Raw genomic sequence first — 19,294 nt, forward strand, 5'->3', positions numbered from 1 at the left:
AGAGAGTAGAAGTAGAGAGCGAGAAGTCGAAGAGTTTTTTCCCCATTTTCCTTATTTGTAGCGATTTTGTTTTGATTTTTTTTGTATCTTCTATCTAACACCATTAGACCTCTTTGTTATGGGTGTTAAACAGGTGAACAGGTGTTACTATATTTTTGTAAGGTGTAAAAGGCCCACTTTTACACCCGGGCGGAGAAGATCTGGCCTCTTTTTTTTATTAGTGTTTTCACCACTGTAACATTGATGTTGCAACACACCACGTCACTGTGTCTTGACATCCTATTCGATAGGAAAATCATAGATAAGTGAAAACTCCCAAGAAGCTCCAAATTTTGAGCTTATTTCAAACACGGCTTATCTAGTCATCATTTACGTATTCGTACCACAAGAGCATATAAAATACCTACATCCATAGTACAAAATATTGCGATATATCGCAATAAATATCGAGATTTTAGAGATGGGTATATAAATATCGCGATATTAATTAGGATAAATACCAGTGCAAGTATCAACGATATTTATATATATCGCGATATTTCGACGATATAACAGGTTTTTGTTTTAATCACGATATTTTGGGATATTATTGGTGGTGCTGGTGGCGAGGGAAAGAAAGTGGAGAGTTATTGCAAACCGACGAACAAACTCTAATGGAAAGGAATTATGCTATGTTCAAAAACAATATCTCTTCTCTTACTTCCAAGTCTTCTTCTTCTACTCATATTTTCACTTGTTTGCACCTCTTGTAATGGAGTTTCTCAGCAAACTCATCAGTTTGGATTCAAACATGAACAAGGTACAATCTTTTCCGTTTTTAAGAAAAAGGGTCTGTTTATTTTCTCATTTTGGAATTGTTTGCACTGTGCATTGTGTGTTTTAGTGTACATTTTTGGTTTTTTAAACAGGTTTTATTGTGGGGAAGAGTATGTGATAGTGTGAATTATTTTGAACCGATATCCGTGTTGACGTTTTCGCCTAGAAATTATGAGCATTCACTTGTTGTGGATGATAGTGAGAGTGGGTTTTCTGGAGGAGGTGGTGTTGCGAAAGATTCGATGCTTAGTTTGGGACCTCGGATAAGTATATGTTCGGAACTGTATTGGTGGTCTCGTGTGTTTGAATTGGAGTATGGGAGTAATTGTGATGCTACTAAGAATTGTAGTCCTGTTGCTAGTAGCATTGGGGATTTACCTGAATTCATGTCCTTTAGTGAACTTCAGTGTTCCAATGAGCAAAGGTTGAGGTTGTTGATTCGATTTTCCAACACTAGCCATGCTGTGTATAGGGATGCCTTGGCTCCTAGCACAATGTTAGTTGGTGAAGGACATTGGAATGGAGATTATAATCCACTTCATATTGCTGCTTGTCGATTCTTAAATTATACGGACTCTTTGGCCAACATTTCTGGTGGGGATTGTTTGATCAGGTTGAGTGTGTGGTACAGGAGTAGTGTTGTGGAGCAAATATGGAGTAACAAAACCTCTAATGAATCAGGTTATTTTGATAAAATTGTGTTCCAGAGTCCTGTGAATAGAATTTATCCGTCTCCAGGTCTGAAGTATGAGTACACCAAGACTGGCGGGGTAGTGAAGTCTTGTGCAAAGAAGACAGCAGCAAAAAAGGGAGTGATATACCCTTCTGGGTATTCATATGACATGAAGTTTGATATGAGAGTAAGAAACAGTAAAGGCGCACAGTCTTGGGGTTATTCAGTACCGCTGTCCGTGGGTGACCAGTTTTACGAGCAGGGTGTTCCTATCATCGAATTTGATGCAGTGACACCCGAATCATCTGTTCAAGTGATTCACAAACACCTGAAGGGCCTTCTGAATGTCAGCTATAGCTTAAGCTTGGCACCTGATTACAATGTCGGCGGTGCACCTTTTTAAAAAAAAACCTCCTTGATAAGTACACGTACTGATATTCTGCAGAAGGCGTCTATAATCCTGAAACGGGAAGCTTGTGTAAACATCAAATCTTCATTCGATGGATTGTGAGATTCAAATCAACATACAGTTTCTGCTGTTAAATTCAAAGAGCTCATCGTATGTCAAGGGAACTGTAGAAAGCACAAGAAGGCGGTTGGACCCATTTTACTTTGAGAAACTGCAGTTGTTTGCAGTTTCCTTGTCCACAATTCAAGCTGCGGAATCTGTCTAGAGGGTGGATCTAGAGATCAGTATGGTTCTGATCTCTAATACACTTATCTGCATCTTTGTCGGGTTACAGGTTTTTTATGTGAAGAAGAATCCTGTTTCCATCGATCTCTCTTGTGATGCTTGCCATTCTTACTCTAGGGCAGATGATCCCTTTGGTTTTGAACTTTGAGGCCTTGTTCAAGACAAACCATAACCGGCAAAATATCGTGATGGGTAGTGGTGGATGGCTCAAGGTGAATGAGGTGTTGGTGATGGAGACCAAAAGGGTTTGTTGCTCGCTGAAAAGAAAGCTCTATTTGTTTTGCTACCATTGTATCTAATTGGTGCTTTTGTAGCTTCGGGGTTTCACTGGTGGATCAATCATAACGAGGCTCCTTGGAAATATGGAAGTATTTCTGTTTACCATGGGCATTCAATTTGGGTGGATCTAAGATAATATGCGGGGTTGCTTCGCGACGGTTTTCTGCTGTCTCAAATACTGCTTAATGTATTTTTGAACATAAAAGACAAAGCTCTTCATCCTACATTCTATGTTGGAATAACTTTCGCCCACTTGTTGCCTCATGCATACGACCTTTATAGGTCTTACAGATATGCACCTCATCTTGATGCATCTTATATATATGCTAATGGTGGGGATTTTTTCTCGACTGAGTGGGATGTTATTATCCCCTGTGGTGGTCTGCTGTTTGCGACTCTTATCTATTTGCAGCAGAGGTTTGGTGGTTGTTGCATTCTTCCGTCGAAATTTAAACAGTCCACAGCTTATGAGAAGGTACCAGTTGCTAGTGGTTAGTTATTGGCTTATTGCACAAGGAAACAGTTTAATAAACTTCACACTGTGTGTGAAAAAAATGGATTGGCTTTGTATTTATAATTTTGTATACTTCAAAAAGTTGCATGTATGACTACCGAATGAAACATATTTTCTCTTTGGCCTTCTTTGGAGAAGAATGAAATTGTTGTATGACTACTGAGTTCAATAATCTTCACCATTCTTTCTTAGATTTTCATTGGATTTTGTCAAAAACACAAACTTGCTGGAATTATTTTAGTTGATGATAGCATCTTAGGTTTTCTCTGATGGGCGTAACCTTTTGTTGTCTTTCTTGCCTTTTCTTAAATTCACTACTGGAATGCTTTTGCACTTTGTTCCAAGGTGTGTAGTGACAACGAAAGGATGTATGTTTTATTTTTCTTTCATTTATGTATTTATTTTTTATTATTTTCTGTATTCCCTTTATTTACAGCATAACTTGGATTAAATATTTGTAATACGTAGTCCTAATAACGCCTTGTAATATTTCTTTAATCCTGAGGCGTTACAACCAGTGTAGTAATTTGTGTGACTTTTTAAATATTTGAAATTTTGAATGACTTTATAATGACATATAATCATTTTAAATATGTACAAAGAAAATATTAAAAGTATGACCATATTCAAAGAAAATATAGATAATTTGTGGATATTTTTTGCGATATTTGTCGATATATTATGATATATCTATGATATTTACAGTTAGCAATACCCATAGTTAAAAGATATTTTGCGATATTTATCGATATATTTTAATATATTCACGATATTTACAGATGCCCTAATATAATGATATATACACAATACATATCCATAAATCAGTGGTCGATATTTTACCGTACCTGATATTTTGTACTATGCATACATGCTGATGGGTTGCCAGTTTTTGTTTGTGGGCCTTGAACATCTCTTCTGTCTCAATCACAACTAATCTCTTAACCTGTGAAATAAAATATTTGATTACACCCGTGTGTTCTTTTTATGTTTTATAAGAAAAATGCTAAAATGAGATATTGACAAAACAACCGCAATTGATTTCGAACCTGCTGTAGTGTAGCTGTGTAGGTAGGTGTATTCCATCTCATGACAGTCCGGTTGCATTTGCGCAAACGCAAAGCCTCTTGAGTGCGGTAATATTTATGAGGACTCCATGTAATGTAATTGGCACACATGCTTTGAAAGCCTTCAAAGCATTCATTCTTTTGCCTTTCAAGCCAAAATAACAACCCTACTCAAAAGTAACAGCCAAAACACAACAATTAGAAATTCACCTTTTGAGCATTTGAAGATATAATTGTTCAAGAGTCTTATCACTATCTTCATTTTCAACCTGAAAACCTCATAGTTCTATTAAACAATGTGAAACCATATTGTTCTCACGCTATCAAGATGTCCAACATAAATGTAAAAGCTGACTTACAAACCCAACTTAAAATTTTAATTTGCAATCTACAATTTTAACGTCAAGAAGAAATAAGGTCATTTCGAAGTGGTGTAAAAAATAATAATATTTATTATGTTAGAATGAAGAAAAAAAAAGGTCGAAGAAACCCTAACCTTGCTTTGTTGCTTTAGGTTTTAATGTAAAAGAAAAATCCCCATCTATAATGGGCCTGGCGATTGACGAAGCCCTTAAAAGTCGGCCCTCATTTACTGATTTCAAACGATTGAATTTTTTTTTTTTTTTTCGATAAACCAATACTTTTCATTCATGAACTAAAACGATTACAGCAAGCACACAAGCCAAACAAGTTACAAGGAACAAATAACATAAAATACATTAATTGTACAACCATGTAAACTTCTCCTAACCGCATCACATCTAATCCGCCACCAACAAACATGGGATGTTTTAGCTGTATCCACCTTACTACCACCACTCCGATCCATTCAATGCTCAAATCTCCAAACTGCATCTTCAAAAACCAAGACCCGAAGGTCCTAATTGCCAGATTGACGCTTTCCATAGAAAACGCCCCACCAAGTGCACTACAACGGCGCGGTGGTGGCCTGACATTAATCCTTGCCAAGGCATCAATACACCAGGGCGTTCGGAGAAAAGAAAACGAAACATTCGACTTGAACAGCAAATGATGAAGGGGATAACTCAATGAACACAACCTTAACACTACATGTTTCCAATGTTGAATTTGAAGCAATAAACTCTTAGAAATCGACTTGAGCTGGCTGTAAAGCATATTAGATCTGCAAAAAAAACAAAACCAAAACCGAAAAATATTGAAACCAAATGAGAGATCCAAAATGGGAAGGGTTGGGTGAACAAAACCCTTCACTAAGACTCTCATTTACCGTCGATCTATAGATCTTAGGCGAATACTAACTACCATCACGAAGGAGAAAAAAGAGTTTTTTCGTTTCTTCTTCTTCATAGCACACCGAAGTTGTAGTTAGGGACAAAACAAAGAAATTGGGGTTATAGAGAGTAAGGAAGATGGGAATGATTGAGTGATTTGAGTGCGGAGGTAAGAGAATGAGAGCTTGGGTGAGGGAGAGGGTGGAAGGACACTGCTTTTCCCCGCAGGAGAGGGTTTCCCTACTCCATCAAGTTGAGAGAGATCGAGTAATGGCGGCCATTAGAGAACCTTATCACATACGGGTCACATACAGTATGTAATGATTATCCAAACGATTAAATTTTATACAGTGGAAGATAGACGCTTGCAATTTGCACTTTGTATGCAGCTCTCCCAATGTCGGGTGGAGTTTAGGGACATTTTTTAGCTGATGTGGCTAGGGTAAGAGCATCTTTATGAGTGATATCAACCTAGCATCAAATACCAAATTTTCAACAATTTGGTGTTTTTTCAATTTCAGGAGAGTCACATGTTGATGAAAACACCAAACCAAACACCAAATCGGCTAATATTTGGTTCCAGGTTTGGTGCTGTATCAAATCACTCACGGAATTTTGCCGACACCGGGCTTGTAATTGGGCTTATATGGCGCGGTTTTGTGAAAACCGCACCAGAGATTGGAAAAGAAAAAAAAGAAAAAAGTTTATGTGCGATACATGGCGTTTTCTCAAAACTGCGTAGGCTTGGGCCTGTCAGTTAGGCTTTAGTGGCGCGATTTTGGAAAAGCGGCATGAGCTATATAACGCGATTTATCCAAAACCGCGTAGTTTGATGTCGAAAATTTAATATTGCTCATAAAATTGCTTGTCGAAAATTTAATATTGCTCATAAAATTGCTTAGTGTTTTTTTGGTCGGGTGTTTTTGGTTCAAAATTTTGGTGTTTTTTTGGTAACTCTCCTAAAGATGCTCTAAAGCCCGTCTGTATATGAAACTACCTGCGAGTTGTCTATGAAGACATGACCATGAAGCAGGGTGCTCTCAAATCTCAATCCTAGGGCGGATGTACACCTTTGTATGATAATATATTGAGAAAACAAAAATGAAAAACCAATGTGTGCGTGAGAAAACAAAATGAAAAACCAATGTGTGCGTGTGAGAGAGAGAGAGTATTCACTCGAATCTATCACTACTTGGAATGAGCATTATGGAGAGTATCGTCACCAATGTTTATGTAAACTACTAGTCTGGACTTACGAATGTACAAAGTTACAGACACCAAGTATCATATCATATGTTCACTATCAAAAAAAAAAAAAGTATCATTATCTGTCTTCCTCATCTTCACTATCTTCTGGCAGTCCAACGTCATCTCCAATCCCTTCAAGAAGAGAATCCACATCTTCCCCCAACTCCACCAACCTTGTGCTTAGTCTCTCCACCTTGCTCTGCTCTTGGCCTAGGCATACTAGCAGATCATTCAGTTCCGCCTCACTCTCTTTCTGAACTTCTTCCCTTCCCTCTGCCTTTATAGCCTCAAGGTCCAGACCAGGTTCACTTCTTCCTTCCCTCAAGGCCTTCACATCTGATTCCAGCCGGAAATTAACCTGTTCAAGACTATTGTATGCATCTGATAAACTCTTCAAATCAGATTCCATCTTGCCAGCTAAGTTGCGGTAAATGGATGCCTCGGCTTCAATTTTGGTTTTCTCTGACTTGAGCACCTCTACACGTTGCTTTGCTTCTTGAAGATCTCTGCGAAGGGTCTCAGCCTGGACTCTCTCCTTGCCCCCATTTGCTTGATCAGACCCAGAAACACCGGCTCCACCGGTCTTTGCCACGTCCTCGGCCAGAGTTGCATTCCGACCGAGAAGGTCCTTGAAAATCAAGTTTTTCAGTGGTTAAGATATTGTATATTAAAGACAGAAAATAACATGTACATAATGATACAAGTATACCTGAAGCTCCTTGCACTGTTTCTCAACAAAAGACTTCAGCCGTTTAATATAGTCTTCATTGCTCTCCCCATCCTTTTGCTCCATTTCAGCCGGAACCACTGCCACCTTGCTCTTTGGATGACTAAAAACCTCAACAATGCTTTGTCTAATATCAGTCTCCAATCTTTTAATAATACTGACAAATGGACCATCAAAAATAGACATGAGAACAGGATCTTCATCATGTTTTGGGTCAATCGCAGTGCTCTCTTCAACATTTTCAACTTCTGACATACTAGCAGCACTAGATCTTGCCAGCGGTTTACGGTGTTGGGATGCTTTTGCTGATAAAAAGGGAAAGCTCTTCTGCATCTCATCAAACTTTAGAAAATATGACGCAAGTCCAATCTTCTGGCTAATGGCATCTACCACCTCAAAAGCATCCATCCCGTTATCATCAGATTTGTTGTAGAGAACACACTCACCCAAAATAACAGCTGACAATCCCCTTATGAACACAGTTTCTGACAAGCTTGACACCAGCTCAAGCAAATACGTGAGGTGATCCTGTGAACCTAGGAAAGAGTGAACAGCATTTGGGCAATCTGCAAGCCAAGTAACTAGCAGTCGCAAAATAATAGGTTGTGTGTACAAGCAGCTGGATGAAGTTGAGGTTTTGCAATCGCCATTGTTACGACTCATAGAAGCACCAACAGCCAAGTACTTCACTATCCGGTGCATTAGCAGTTCTGGGGTACCAAAAGACGTCATTGGTGCCTCAAGTTTTACTTGTAAGACCTGCATGGATTTAGAACATACTGAGAAGGGATAGATGAAAAGCTATGCTTCTGACTCGAAACACTCCACACAACCATAGCACATAACAGTCCCCATCAAACAATTTTAGAGGTGCACTTTTTTGTTATTTAAATGCAGGAAACAAGTATGTTTTGCATGACGTTGGAAATTATCAATATTCTATGTAGTGATGATTCTAGGAATCCTGCATTCTACATAATACATTTTAAAAAATAAAGGGACAGAAGAAAACATATTTAAGTTTTCATACCCGTTCCTTTGACTGAATATTTCCCTTCAGTATATGAGACAGAACACTAGCAGCTCTCCAACAAGTCTGCATAAAAAAAATGTAAATCCTTATTAAGGCATTATATTGTTACAAAAGCTTGACAACTGCGCTGTCAGTAATGCTTCTCACGGGCATTCGAAAGATGTGTAAACTGATGAAAGGTCCTCTTTAGTCTTTATCATTACACTCCAGCACTTTATAAATGGATACTAGTTTATTAGTTCTTTTTCTAAAGCATGAGTTGGTTGGAGTCATAAAATCATTCAGTGTCATCAACCAAATGCCAATAGTTTACTAGACCAAGTCAGCATTCCCAAAAATAATCGCCTCAGGACTCAGGTCTCTAAACAAATATGTTCTCAATGTCTTATATATGTTAAGAGTAAACTTCTCAGAGCTTTCAAGTTTACCTCAAGATCTTCATCGTTCTCATTCACAGTAAGACCACGTAACAGCATGCTGGCAGATATTCAAAAGGGCAAGATGGTTATTCATCAAAATAGTTGCCATTCTAAACAAAAACTGATGGCGACACAACTGCTTGACTGGACACAAATTAATATTGGAATTATGAGCGGAAAAAAAACGAAATTGTAACTTCTTAGAAATGATGCTGAAGGCATGTTTTATATTAGATAATTTCCTCTAATAAACTCTGTTAGGAGGTTCTGCCTGGACCCCAGCTTGCATACCCAAAAAAAATAAGCAATTATGCTATTGAAAAAATAAAAACACAAACAAGATTACATAATCATATCCAATCGACTATGATAACTGTGCTGCAACGAACCTTCCAAATGGCATTTTTATGTCCTCGTCCAAGGGATCACGAATTCCAGAATGTGGTTGAGGAATTATTGTGGATGCTAACATTGCTTGACCGTTGGTATTTTTCTGATTAAGAAAAAAGTGAAACATTAACATATAAATCACGACCAGAATGAGTATCAGAGTGAATTATCCAATAGGGTAACTGTTAATTATGCATAACAAAACTTCATCCTGTGCATGAGATACATAAGCAACATTATTCCAATATCACATAACACCATCTTAGGTCATAGTTTTTTACTAGTTATACCATATACAGTTTAGAGAGTAAAAAGGTGGAAGTGGTTGGAAACTGAGAAAACCTATTGTCATCTAGGAAGAATGAACCGTGGAATAGGTTGGGAATTTACGTAAATCTACTGTATGGATCCTAGCTAGCAGTTACAGGGTTCAAGTTTTTCAATCAGAGACCAACCTCACAAAAACACTTGAAAACATAATCAGCTGCTATGAATTCTTGTAGACTAGAAGTCCGCAAAATTATTCTGAATATTGAATTCAGCGCTGGTTCAAAATGTGGTTCCTCTCCAAGCACTTTATTTGCAAGAGCATCCAGATTTAGAGGATGATTGGAAATTAAAACACCAATGCATCGGAGTGCCTGAAAAAACAAATTATAGAGATTTAATGCATTCTTGAAACCTCTGGACGGCTTTAAGAATGGAACAGAGGAAAAAGGTTAAAAATGTAAATAACCAGCCAATGGGAGTACACAATAAAACAATAAATTATCCAAGGCAAGTTCCTACAAAAGTTTTTTTCTAAAAATGTTTTCCACTGAAAATTGCTAAAAGTTCTTGTTATAGAATTACTATTAGAAGGATGAGCCAATTAAATCCTCCATCAGATGCGAATCTTACCGCACAACGCACAGAAACTGCAGCCCATGGACTCTCAACTCCCAACAGCAGAAGATGATCCAAAACATTTCTCTGCATTCGGTCCAAAACGTCAAGAAACATTTAGGTTTAAAATATGAAATATGGCCTAAAGTAGATGACAAACCTGAGCAAACGCTGTTTGGTTAGACTGTCTGTTGAAATCTTTTCCAGGTTCAGCATCCAGACCTCCCATCAACAGCAACTCAATGCTTTCTAACGCTCCAAGCAGATTTACTGTCTACTGGCACAATGTTAGTTTTTAAACATGACAGATTTTGCTTGTATTGCCTCATGCAACAGCATACTTTTAGGGTGCCATTAGGGATATAAACCATCAGTGCTGTTAAATCGGATGGAGAAATAAATTTCCAACCCTTTCCGTATAGATCGTACCTTTTGTTGTGTGAAATTGTAAGCACTACCCCGGAGCTTCAAAATTGACACTAACTGCTCAAAACCTATGGTTTCCCTCAGTAATATCTGAATAAAAGAAGAAGGCTGGTTAGTGGTTACCCTCACCACAGATAATAAAAATGATTTCTCACAGTAACAAAAACCAGACCTGATTGGATGCACCTCTTCGAAGAAGATTGTTCAGCAATTCAAGACAATCCTGCACAGTAGCACAAACATCAGATTCATTGCTGTATTGGATTATAAATTTTATGCTTTCATGCATCACTATTTTAGCCTTCTGTAACTCCAAAATTTCAGTCTCTTTCTTTCCTTCCAAGTTTTTATATGCTATCCTTTTTACTTTAATCCTCTGTTTCTCAACTCTTGGGCCCTATTGTGCCTTCTATATTGGAATGGAGCTTGAGCTCTAAACATCTGAGAGATAAAACTGAGAATATTTGAATTATGGACATACAGATGTGGTTCATTTTGAACTTGATGATCCGAGACTTACATAATAAAGCATTTACTAATGATTCATTGAGTAGGATGGCGGAACGAGCCAAGAACCAATTCATTACCATAAAAAATATATATATATAAAAAAAGCATTTATTACCTCACATTTCAAAATAAGAGAAGAATGGAAAGAAAGAGCATGTGAAGTAATGTAGAGGTATTGCAGCAAATGAAAGCCATAAAGAGAAAAAAGACACCACATTTTATTTTATTTTTGGTTGGGGCTGTTTATCAAATGCAGCTGGTTTGGTTTTAGTTAAAGCAGGAATATGGGGTTTTGAGCAGTTTCATTTCTCTTTGCTTCCATTACTTACAAGTTCTTTGTAAGCCAGGTAAGTGGTTTATGACATTGGAGGGCATTTAATCCAGGTTTGTGGTAACAAATCCCACAAACTTTAGCAATTAAGCTATCTGGGACTAATTTTTTTTCTTGGCAAATATTTCATTGGCTTCCCTCTTCTGACCTTCACTGTTATAAAAACTGTATACTTAGGCCTTACACCTCAGATGCAGATTATTTCACTAATTTCTTTCTTTTTTCTCCACAATATACCCGTGACTTGTTCATATTTGATATTTTTTTCCCTTCACCTTTTTTTTTATAATGACTTCGAAGCCAATATCTAATCTTCTTCAGGCGAAGCACCGCAACACCTTACTATTAATTCATAGATGAAAACTTCTCCCCAAACTTGTATTTTCTCTCTCGTTTTGTTACAAGAAAATCATTGTATCTACTAGACTTCTACACAGAATGTGCTAGGGATGTCTAATTTCCTAAGAGAGTGACTCAAAGGAATGCCAGTTAAACCTTGGTCGATAATGCAATGTCAATTTCAAACATGAACTGTCATCATAGTAGTAAAACAAATGACATAACACATTTACACCAGAGAAGTTTACACAACCATCTTATTACACATGAAATATTAATCAAAAGAGAAAGAAACACATGGTATCATTACGAACAAACAAAATTTCTACTTTGTGCTGGAAATACCAAATGACAAAAAACTTCATCAAACTCTAGTTCGAGCCAAGTATGAAATCCTCAAAATTAGAAATTGCATCGCCGCAGCATTATTTTGACTACCCAAAGTTGATTTATTTTCATTTTTCTTTTCAAAGTACATTTTTGTGAAGATGAAAAATATTATTTGTGTGGTCCACATAGGGCAGAGTTCCAGATCATTCACCTCTTATTCCTAATTTGAATGCAAACAATTTCAATTAGCTCAGTCATACTCCTATAACTCTGCCTTGGACAATCGATAAGGCTATTGCTATTCAAAATCCATAACTTTAACAGCAATTGTAATCATTGAATAACCTAATATCGTTGCAAAACTAGCACTATTCCTAGGTTCTAACTTAAAAGAGGCTTATCTAAAAACAGATACAAGACAAACAGACCTCCAACAGGAAGGCAGATAAAGGTTTTATATAGCTCAATTGCAAACAACCTTGAGATGAAATGGCCAAAGTATAAGACTGTATTTTTTGGAATTACCTGTACAACAACACCACCTTCAGACCCTCCTTCCTCTTTGATAATGCTAAATATTTTCTCAAATGCACCCTCAAATACCACAATCTTTTGAATCTCCTGAATTGACCATGACCACTTTTTTATTAGGAAAACTAACATTTGGAGACAGTAAGTACGCTATTGAATTGACAAGAAGGTAATCACCTCAGCTTCACGAGTCAAATACGTAAGAAGTAACAATGCCTCATTTCTAATAACCTGCAAGCAGAGAACACAATCAATTTCAAGAGGGTTCAGCAACAAGAAGTCCAGCCAACAATTTTTTCTCTGATATAGAAAATTGGTGTAACACTGTATCTTATATTATTTGCTACATAAGTTGGGACCAAAGGCAGGGACCTAGGGTCAAACCCAAATATCTCGTTTACCATACAAGGACACTCTCAACACGTCTAAAGAGAAAACTTGACCCTATATTGTATGATTTCAGCAAAAGTGACTTAAGAGGATTTGTGCAGTACATCCTCAATAAAGTAGTATCCAAACTTTGAAACACAAGCTTGGTGGTTAACTATAAATCTGATTTTACCAATACGGTGTTTAGAGATGCCCACTCCACTGCAATATATCATTTTACATAAATAACTGCTTAAGGTAACAATAGAAATCGACATAACAAGTTAGCGTTGTTTTGGAGATTAAGCGTAAAACTTAAAGTAGGTGAGATTGTATTATAGATTACACAATAACATGGAATAGGATCTTCTCAAATAAAGTATGACAATGGATTTTGAGATTATGATCAACAAAAAGTATGACAATAACAAAGCAAAAAAGAATATGAAACAATATGCATGCATGGGTGAAGGAGACATGCATGTGGAAGAGAGAAAAGAATGCAGAGAATACAGATCTCCCAATACTTTTGATCTTAAATCAAATTTATTTTCAAGGAAACCTATAATGAGAGAGAGAGAGAGAGAGAGAGAGAGAGAGAGATCATACACCACAGTCTATTATATACCTCACGCTCCATAAGCATATCCATGAGCCTAGTTATTCCACGAGGAGTGGTGAGAATTGCTTCTTGTAATCTGAAATAGGATAAGGCTGCTTTACTTCAAACTGATTGAGTTTTTGAGGCAAAAGCAATATGAAAAGACACCAAATAGAACAGAACAGAAAAGAAAAAGGAGCACATCCATATTGTTACGAATAAATTACCTATTTGGAGAATGTGTAAGAAGAGCAGTCAAAAGTTGAAGTGTGTAGTAACGAACATAGAAGTCCACCTCCTCCTGTCCCAAAAATAAAGGAACTATATATAACACCAGATGCACATACCTATAACTGTTATTTAAATCTGAAAAACAAACAAGAAAGAAAGAACCTCACCAACAAACTTAAAAGAAGAGGAATGCTGTCTGCTTCTCTAGAAAGTAAGTCAGAGTTCATTAAAGTTGGTTGAACCTCATTCTTTTTTCCTCCTGCAGCATCAGTTGGTGTCAAGGCACTCACAAGAGTTTCCAAGGCACCACGAACCTGCGTGCCTCAAGTGAAAAAATAAATTATAATTATATAACTGTAAATTCTGATAGAAAGGTAAGAATGAAGTATAACACAAGATAAATCCACGAATAAATAAAATTAGTAAATCACAAAACACAAAAAAACACTGACATGTGTTTAAGAGTTGTTTCATTTTTTTTTTTCTCTTTATCTGCCAATTCCCATACATAGTTGTCTCAATTGTTCAGAGTACAGAATAAATGCAACCAGATTTGTCTTTTCATGTTTACTTAGACTGTAGTATGGAGCCAACAACACTCAAAACTCAGGGAGTAGTATCAGCAAGTATAGTACTCAACTTTGGCTTTTGTCGACTAGAGGAGATGGAACAAAATTAGGAATCTGGACTACTTCAAGCACTTCATGGTTAAAACTGACATGTGGAGTGACTTTCGACACCTAACATGAGGGTTTCTTGAGAGTTGTGAATTGGGCATCTGCTTTGTCATTTAAGAGCTTGAGCTGAGTAAATGAAGCTCGTCTCCATTTACCCATTGTTAATTTCAGGTGAATAGGAAGATCCCCATTTTAAATCCAACAAACATGAAAGCATTTGAGTTAGATTCCACACCAAAGCAACAACTCATTACAATTGATCTTGAAACACATAACAGGCATGGTTTATAAACTAAAAGTTGTTTATATCTTAGAAGAGAAAAGGTACAAACCATTTCTATGTCATCACGCTCTTCCTTTAAGACAGCCGTAAGAACAGGAAAGCCTGTGAACAGAAGTAAAAAAGCAAGCATTACATACATTGAACAGTCATAAACAAGATATTAATAGACTGTAGTTTACCCATTGCCCCAAATGCGAGCTGAGCAGCGCGACTTTCAGCTACTATAGACTGAAGTTGAGACATAGCAGAACGTCTATCATCTGCTAACACACCATTGCTTATACGATCAAGTAAACGTTCAACATAACTGTCTTCACTTGAAGCAGAAGTGTCATTACCAAAAACAAGCCCTCCAACACCCTGTGACACAACAATAAATTTATAAAAGTTTCCACAACATACAAGCATAGACAAATTAAATAAATAAAAAAAATAGACTTACCTGAGCAACAGCGTTGAGATTGATTCGACCCAGCTTGAAATCCATTGAATTCAATTCGTATTTGACCTAATTAATTAAGCGTTAAGTGGATCGAGGGGTGGGATGAGTGAATTGAAGAAACGTGTTGAATGAATTGTGACAGCTACAAATTTGACAACGATCTTTCGTGCTGCTAAACAACGCCGCCGTTGAAAAACAATTCCGCCGAAATATCGAGATTATGCCAATTTTTCAGCAATTTTATATGGTATCCGCTACGGGAAACTCCCATTTTGTGTGTTATACTGTTACGCGGACTCAAACAAAATATATATAGGGGTGGGATAGAGGCACAGTCACTGTAGCCACATTCTAGGCACAGTGACTCCAATCCACCGATGTTTTCCAATCCTACGGATATTGGGTAGTCTCAATTAGCCAAATATAAAATACAAAATTTCGAAACAAAAAAAACGAAAAATCTCTAAAACAAAAAAAACAAAAGATTTCTCTACTTCTCTCTTAAACCTTCTTCTCCAGTTATACAGTTTCTAAGACCGCTACTAATTTCTAAGACCCTTGTGGTTCTATTATATGTTTGGAGAAGAGGACTATTCCGAGGTTATCAGTAGTACGAGTTTTAATCTCAAATGCTATTGTTGTGGAAGATTACAAATTGGCTACTTTGTTACGTATTTCTGAGAAGAACTTTTTGAGGAAGTATGTCACCAAATTTGAAGGCAAAGTTCCTGAGCTTTTCAATGTGTACCAAGGGAAGACAAATGGTTTATGACCTTGTTGCTGCAGCATCAGATGACCTTAGTGCGAGTTAACAAGAGTTGTCTATCCAGTTGGAACCAATTCTGAGGATTTAGGTTAACCTTAAACAGTTGAATTTAAACATTTGGGTAAAAACTGAAATTAAACTTTTTCCTTATCCTACCAACCTTTTAGAAGGACATAAATTTCAAGGAGGTAGCATTTTTTTCATGGTGAAGTGAATCTAATAATTTGCAGGTGATCCTGATTTATTTTATACGCCAGGATGGCTACATTCAGAAGTTTGGTAGTAGAGACAGGTACTTGGAAGAGCAGTAGAACGTGCTTCATTCTTTTGTAAGAGGTGGAGAGGGAAAATGGCCAGCTGCTTTGAAAGACAAAGGAGGGGACCTTTTTGATCGGAAGTAGTAGGAGATTGTTTTTGACGAGTCACAGAGGATTGCTGCAAATGTCTAAGGGCTCGTTAGCTTATATGAAAGTAACATTGGATGAATTGGAGGAAGCATTTTATATGAAGGGCGGGGAACTCATTGAAGCTCGAAACATCATTAATTGCCTAGTTTAGGTGTGGAACTTACTAGGAATGACATGGTCAGATTTTTTTGGCTCTTCAGTCAAGCTTTTGATTGGTGCATTATGGAGTATGGACTAATTGTTCTGAATGTAGGTGTGGTACTCTTTTGTAAAAGTTGTGTTCAAGTTTAGGATTGTTAAGGATATGATTTATCTACCAGTCCAAAAGTTTCCACTTTTGCAGAGAACTAAGCTAAATAAAAGCTGTCAGGAGAGCTAAGATAAATAAAATTTGGCAGAGAACTAAGCTAAATAAAAACAAACATTGAGAAAGGCTCAGCATTTCTTCAATTTCCTACAATAGTTCGAACAAGTTTTGCTCCGACTTCAAAAAAATTAATAGATGGTACAGTTCAACAACTACAACTTCAAGAAACATAAACAAATAACTCTTCATTCTAAAGAAGATTTAGTTACAAGGCATGGAAGAAAACTAAAACCGAACTTTCACTTTCCAACCAATCCTTTAAGGGAGGATCCAACTTTGTTTCCTTGTGCCTTGTAAAATGGGAAGATCATTCCTCCACCCAATAGCAGAATATCAACTTTCTCTAACAATGATTCTATCACACCAATCTTGGATGAGACTTTTGAGCCTCCTACAATAGCAGCAAACAACCTTTTTGGATTGGACACAGCTCTAACGAGATAGTCAAGTTCCTGAAACAGGGCAGAGGGGAAAATGTCAGAGTACATGCACAAATAAACACCAAAAATAGCATCAAAATGTCAGAGTACATGCCACATTTTTTAGAAAAAAATTCCCAGAAGTTGGCATTTACTAACTCTCAATCCCTCTTCAAGCTTGTGAATGAACAATACGAACAGTTTTAATTTTCTTCATCTCTCTCCTTGAGGTGAAGATAAGTAGAAATGTCTTCATCTGAAGTCATCTTCTTCTCAATTTTTTTGTAACTCACAACTTCGTTAACACATCCAGCTAGCCTTGTATCATTCTCACTCACAACCTCCAATGATGACAGAGGCAAGAGTTGAGATGTCCAACTCATGGCTCTTTAAAATTCCTAGAATCAAATCAGTCCGACAAACCACCATTGCTGGTCGTTTTTTACATCTATCATTTGGAGGTACCTTCAACAAGATTCATCTCGCAACCTTCCAAAAGAATGAGATGCCTCACTAGGCATACTGGCCAAGCAAACACTTTGAGTGGTACAATGCTTACTCATAAATGTCATTCCAAACACTAAGGCAACTAATATCAAGTTTTAAGCTTACAACTTGGTCTAAAATCTAAACCATCGAATCTTATATAACGTTTTCAAAGGCAAGGGACTATGATCACACAATTCATATAGAAAACAGTTCCAGAGAAAAAAAAATAAACATAAGTAAATAAAAATATTAAATTCCATACTTTGTGAACTACTTAAGTTGAAGGAAAGTGGCAGTGGTGTTGTTCCAGAGCACTCTTGCTCCTTCTCAGTAGCACAAATCATAGGATTTCCTACAATGCTAAACAACAGAGAAACAAAATGATAAATGTTCAATACATTTTGCTTAAAAAACAGAAAAATCGTTCTCAAGTGTAACTCACTTAAATATTCTGGCAGGAAATATTGGTATAGGGCCACTTAAATTATTGTAAGAGAAGTCCCTGAAACAAAAATAAAATAACCAAATCAAACCTCACATATATTCAAATTTCTATAAGAGAAATAACAATTACAGAAAAGCAACGGTCCCGAAACCACGTGGTGGAGGTCAACTGGTCATAACACTTACAAAAAAGCAAGCTGTGACATGTTTACTAAGGACAAAGGGACTGTCCCAGGCATACTATTATTGTTAAGCCTCTTGTTTCCAATTAAAAAAACATGAAAAATAGTACGTTAAGTAATAATCCAAACTAAAAACCAGAACATTAAAACTTCAAATAAGATAACATTAGTTTTTCTATGCATTCATACTTACAAGTAGTGTAGATTTTTCAAGTGGCCTAGAGAACTGGGAACTTCTCCAGTTAGAACAATATTAGAGATATCAAAAGTATGCAGATTTGCAAGCCTTCCGATCTCTTTTGGAATTGGTCCTGTAATGTTATTGTTCTGTAATAACCTGGAAAAAAATTCATCAAAACCAAGTAAGGAAATTAACCATATACTTAAAAACTCACGGTCAGCTAATTTTTAATGCTTACAAAATTTGGAGATTTGTCAAGTTGCCAATGCTGGAGAAAGAGTTCCAGAGAAGTTCTGGCTTGGAGTTGTTCTACAAAGTAGACCATTAAAAGCAATTTTAGTCCGAGAGTTTGAAAGAAACCATTAGAAGAATAGCTATTCTTATGCACTTCGAGCTTAAAAGTCAATTACTAGATTCTCGGTGAACAAGTAACCATAGCCCAACTACATGGATCAACCGAAGTCTCTATCCCATTTTCCAAGAACATTTCTAGGATCTATCGAGATTCTTTTATGTTCACCAAACCTTGCACCGCAAACAATTAAAACCATATATTAGCTAAATTGAATGCAATGTATAAAAATAACACAAACAGTGGATTCAAACTTACCTTCAAAGTTTGGAGTAAGAAGAAGAGAAGAGTGTTTCACTTTCGAAGATTGATCTAATTTTGGAGAAGAAGGTTTAAGAGAGAAATAGAGAAATAGATTGATCTTTTGTTTTTTTATGTTTCGGAGATTTTTCGTTTTTTTGTTTTGAAATTTTGTTTTTCCCGAAATTTTGTATTTTATATTTGGCTAATTGAGACTACCCATATCCGTAGGATTGGAAAAGATCGGTGGATTAGGGTCACTGTGCCTAGAATGTGGCTACAGTGACTGTGCCTCTATCCCACCCCATATATATATAGTCTCGCTCTCAAACGTATGCATGTATATATATATATATATATATATATATATATATATATATAT

At 36.7% G+C, this 19,294-nt stretch overlaps 1 protein-coding gene and 1 pseudogene across 2 annotated transcripts; one reads left to right on the plus strand and one right to left on the minus strand.

Annotated features, from left to right (window-relative positions):
• Nucleotides 1-564: 564 nt before the first annotated feature.
• LOC147496998 (uncharacterized) lies at nt 565-3,167 on the plus strand (annotated as a pseudogene). Its single transcript, XR_015196784.1, has 3 exons — nt 565-799; nt 909-1,880; nt 1,917-3,167. The product of XR_015196784.1 is annotated as an uncharacterized LOC147496998 (transcript).
• A 3,297-nt stretch (nt 3,168-6,464) lies between these two features.
• Nucleotides 6,465-15,348, minus strand: GC6 (golgin Putative 6). The gene is made up of 18 exons (XM_086559788.1): nt 15,066-15,348; nt 14,803-14,983; nt 14,673-14,725; nt 13,831-13,977; nt 13,660-13,733; nt 13,460-13,529; nt 12,640-12,693; nt 12,457-12,552; nt 10,594-10,644; nt 10,425-10,511; nt 10,156-10,269; nt 10,011-10,082; nt 9,566-9,751; nt 9,110-9,213; nt 8,730-8,778; nt 8,299-8,364; nt 7,251-8,027; nt 6,465-7,169 (listed from the first exon to the last, which is right to left on the minus strand). The coding sequence occupies exons 1-18, from the start codon at nt 15,108-15,110 to the stop codon at nt 6,618-6,620; spliced, it is 2,778 nt and encodes a 925-aa protein (XP_086415914.1). The 5' UTR covers nt 15,111-15,348; the 3' UTR covers nt 6,465-6,617.
• Nucleotides 15,349-19,294: the final 3,946 nt, after the last annotated feature.

The sequence above is a fragment of the Coptis chinensis genome, chromosome 5 (genome assembly GCF_015680905.1).
Source record: "Coptis chinensis isolate HL-2020 chromosome 5, ASM1568090v1, whole genome shotgun sequence".
In the NCBI taxonomy this organism is placed as follows: domain Eukaryota; kingdom Viridiplantae; phylum Streptophyta; class Magnoliopsida; order Ranunculales; family Ranunculaceae; genus Coptis; species Coptis chinensis.

Coding starts and splice junctions, on each gene's coding strand:
- GC6 (XM_086559788.1), bottom strand. CDS start 15,110: ATGGATTTCAAGCTGGGTCGAATCAATCTCAACGCTGTTGCTCAG. Junction 10,512..10,593: donor GAAGAGGTGCATCCAATCAG/GTCTGGTTTTTG, acceptor TCTTTTATTCAG/ATATTACTGAGGGAAACCAT. Junction 10,083..10,155: donor ACCAAACAGCGTTTGCTCAG/GTTTGTCATCTA, acceptor GACCGAATGCAG/AGAAATGTTTTGGATCATCT.